The sequence below is a fragment of the Pleuronectes platessa genome, chromosome 1, assembly GCF_947347685.1.
Source record: "Pleuronectes platessa chromosome 1, fPlePla1.1, whole genome shotgun sequence".
NCBI lineage: Eukaryota > Metazoa > Chordata > Actinopteri > Pleuronectiformes > Pleuronectidae > Pleuronectes > Pleuronectes platessa.
The window spans coordinates 28,677,227-28,680,589 of record NC_070626.1 but is presented as its reverse complement, the minus strand read 5'-3'; the positions used below and the strand labels follow the sequence as shown (position 1 = coordinate 28,680,589).

Sequence of the window (3,363 nt, the reverse complement as noted above, 5' to 3'; positions counted from 1 at the left end):
GACAAACAATCCCTGCATCACGAAATCCCTCCGATCCGTGTGCTCCACTCAAACTGTTACCTTTTTAAATTTGGTTACACACAGTAATGGACTTGTCGAGGTGCATGTTAACATACTGATCTGAGTATTGCCAATACAAATTTACAGAAATGGTAGTATTTGCAATTCAACCTTTTGTTTTGAAGAGTCAGTCCCTGAAGTAAAAAAAAAAGAATCTATGGTATATTGTCAAGATGCATTTGCTGCTGTGCAATTTCTATCGCTCACGAACCGAGTACGTATTCGAAGCGAGGATAGGATGCATCCTGACTGCAGTCTGTAAGCTGACCTCCGGTTAAAGGTTCACATGATTTTCATGTTGAATTGTACGGGCTCCTCAGTTGGACTGGCCTCCTCCGTTTCCTCTTTCCGCGGCACATACTCGACCTCTATACTCGACTTGGTGCTGTCTTTCCCTCTGCTCCAGAGAAACAGTATCACCAGGCAGAAGAGGACCACTCCGAGGAAAGAGATAAATCCCATGGTGGTGGCGATGATCAGCGTCTTCACGTCGAATGGGAAGGGGACCGTGGCCCGGGTCACATTAGCTCCTTCGTCGCTGGGCTGGTTGGAAATAAAGGCAAATGTCTTGTTTGGCTGGTGGGGCCAGTTGGGGGAGTAGCTGTGCACAAAAAGGTGAGCAGCTTTGGTGGCGTTGCCCGCTGCGTTGCTTGCAATGCACAGGTAGGTGCCGTTGTCCTGGATTTGGGCGTAACGCACCTCCAACGTGCCATCGTTAGACACGGAAAGTCTCGACCCCGCCGTTTTGGTAGTGATGTATTCCTTCTTGGGGGAGAGCCACATTATCACAGGGACCGGGTCACCCTCAGCTTGGCATGAGAAATGAACCGTGGTTCCCTCATCCACGTGGCTTTCTTGAACTTTATAATCCATGATCTTTGATTTCTGGCAGATGAAATAGTCGGAGGGGAGGATGTCTGGAAAGTCCTTGAACTCTTTTCCTTGCACCACCTCGGGCGAAGCACACGTGGGCTGCTGTCTGTTAAAGTTGAGCCTCCACCTCCGGCGGAAGACCCAGAGCAAGCGACAGTCACAGGCCAACGGGTTGTCGTATAAAGCCAGGGTCTCCAGGTTCCCCACCGAGTGAAAGACAGACTCCTCCAGGGTGCTCAAGCTATTGCTGGACACATTGAGAACACGGAGGTGGTTGAGTCCTCGGAAAGAGTAGGGCTCAATGGCAGTTAATCTTCCACCAGCCAAATGAAAGGCCTGCAGCTTCGGTAGATTTAACAGTTGGTTCCCTTCCACAGTTTGAATGGGATTGAAAGACAAATTCAGAAACCGTAGATATCTCAGGTGACTGATGGCCTGGTAGGGGATGGCGGTCAGGTTGCAGCTTGTGATTGACAGCGATGTGAGGTTGAGTCCAAACAAGCATTTTGGGGTCATGGAATCCAGGGCGGGCATATGCGAGACCTCCAGCTCCCTGAGCCGATACAGCCTCTTAAAGGAGTAATCCCTTATGACAGTGACGTTCAGATAACGCAATCGAAGTGACACCAGGTTATGCAGATGGCTCAGGGCATCAGTGGGCACCGAGGCCAGGTTGCATCCTTCAATGTTGAGCTTTTCAAGGTTGCTGAGGCCATGAAACGATCGGGGGGAGATGAACACTAGGTCATTGTCGCCGACTTCCAGAGCCCTCAGGTTGTACAGCTCCTGGAACATATAGTCCAGCAGAATGACAATTTTGTTCTCGCTAATATCCAGCTGGGTGAGGTTGGTCAGGCCGGTGAACACGCCCAGCTGAATGAGCTTCAGCTGGTTATTGCGCAAACCTAGAGTTCGAAGGTTCATGAGGTTGCTGAACGCCCCCGGCTCGATGGAGGAGATTGTGTTTTCATTGAGTTGCAGCTCTTCCAGTTGAGGGTAATTGATGAACTCCTCCGGCCCCAGAGTCTTCAGACGGTTCTTGCTGAGGTCCAGCTGCTTGGTTTCCGTTGGGATGCCCTCAGGTAGCGTGGCCAGTCTCCGTCGATGGCACACGACCGAGCGCTCCTGACCGCTGCAGTCACATCGGGAGGGGCAACCGGTGGTGGAGCCGGAGAGGACGGTGCCCAGCATCAGGATCAGGATTGGCTGCCAGCAGGCCATCAGGTAGCTGTGCCCTCCCGCCTCCCCCGACACCATCCTACTGCTAACCTGTGGAGACACAGACAAATAGAAGGGTTGAGAAAGTGGAATGATGGTCCAGAAATTGCTTTGACAATTGACAATTGACAAAACAACAACAGCAACAACAGTATTTTATAGGACAGCAGACAGAAAAACAAGAAAATACTTTTGTCATTCGTTTCCAAGGGAAAAGAAATAGCATTAGTGAAGCAGGATTACATTGAGCCCTTTATCACATTCAGCTTATTAATGAATGCATAAATAACTTTAATAATGCTAAACGCACCAAATGAAGAGGAAAGGTTTACACATGGAAACAGATATGGGTAATTACAGCTGCCCTTGTTTTTCACAATAACAAGAATATATTGTGGCTCCACTTTGTTGTATAGTATTATCATCACAGCTTTCTTTGGATAAAATGGAAATATGTGATAATGTACCAAAGCAGATGGGTGAACCACTATATTCTTATCGTTACCTCAGGATTGATCTGAAAACACATCGTTATTTGTAAAGTGCCAAATCACGACATATAGTATCTCAAACCACTTTACACGGAAAGGTCCTTACAATATTATAGGACTATAATAAACAGCTTCCACAATGACCAGTCACGGTGAATTAAAAACTCCAATGACTTCAAAGTCAGTGGATAAAACAATTTCCCCTTGTATCGGTAAACCATTAAAAAAAAGATATAAGCCACCTTTTCCCCTCTCGCTGAATAAAATGTCATTATGTCGACTTTTCCTCACAAGTAATGAAATCAGCCAATCAATACAAGGGGCTCTGTCACAGAAAGTAAGCACCCTGGTGGGGGCGTCTGTCTTCTGACTGGACTGAAGACAGTTCTTGCCAGGAGCTGTGACACATCGTCTCGGCTCATACAAACCATTTTTAATTAGCAGCCCCCAAAAAAAAAATCCCTTTGTTGATCTTCAAATGTCTCCCTGAAACATTTTGCAATCCTAACGCATCCCGTGCCGCGCTGAGCTGTTGACCTTGCAGTGATGTACTGTAAAACAGAGATTGCTGCCAAGTGGTGATAAATGGAGACAGGGGGAAGTTTAAACCCCCTATTTGATTTTGACTCAGGGGCACGGTAACTTGCTAAAACCTTCAAGCTCGACTTCTCACATCAATCATGTGATTTAAGTCACAGCTCTGTCAGCGGGACACACTCTT

General features: G+C 47.5%; 1 protein-coding gene across 1 annotated transcript; it reads right to left on the bottom strand.

Annotated features, from left to right (window-relative positions):
• Positions 1-342: 342 nt before the first annotated feature.
• Positions 343-2,208, bottom strand: lingo1b (leucine rich repeat and Ig domain containing 1b). The gene has a single exon (XM_053423710.1). It carries the CDS (start codon positions 2,188-2,190, stop codon positions 343-345), a length of 1,848 nt encoding a protein of 615 aa, XP_053279685.1. The 5' UTR covers positions 2,191-2,208.
• Between the last annotated feature and the right edge of the window lie 1,155 nt (positions 2,209-3,363).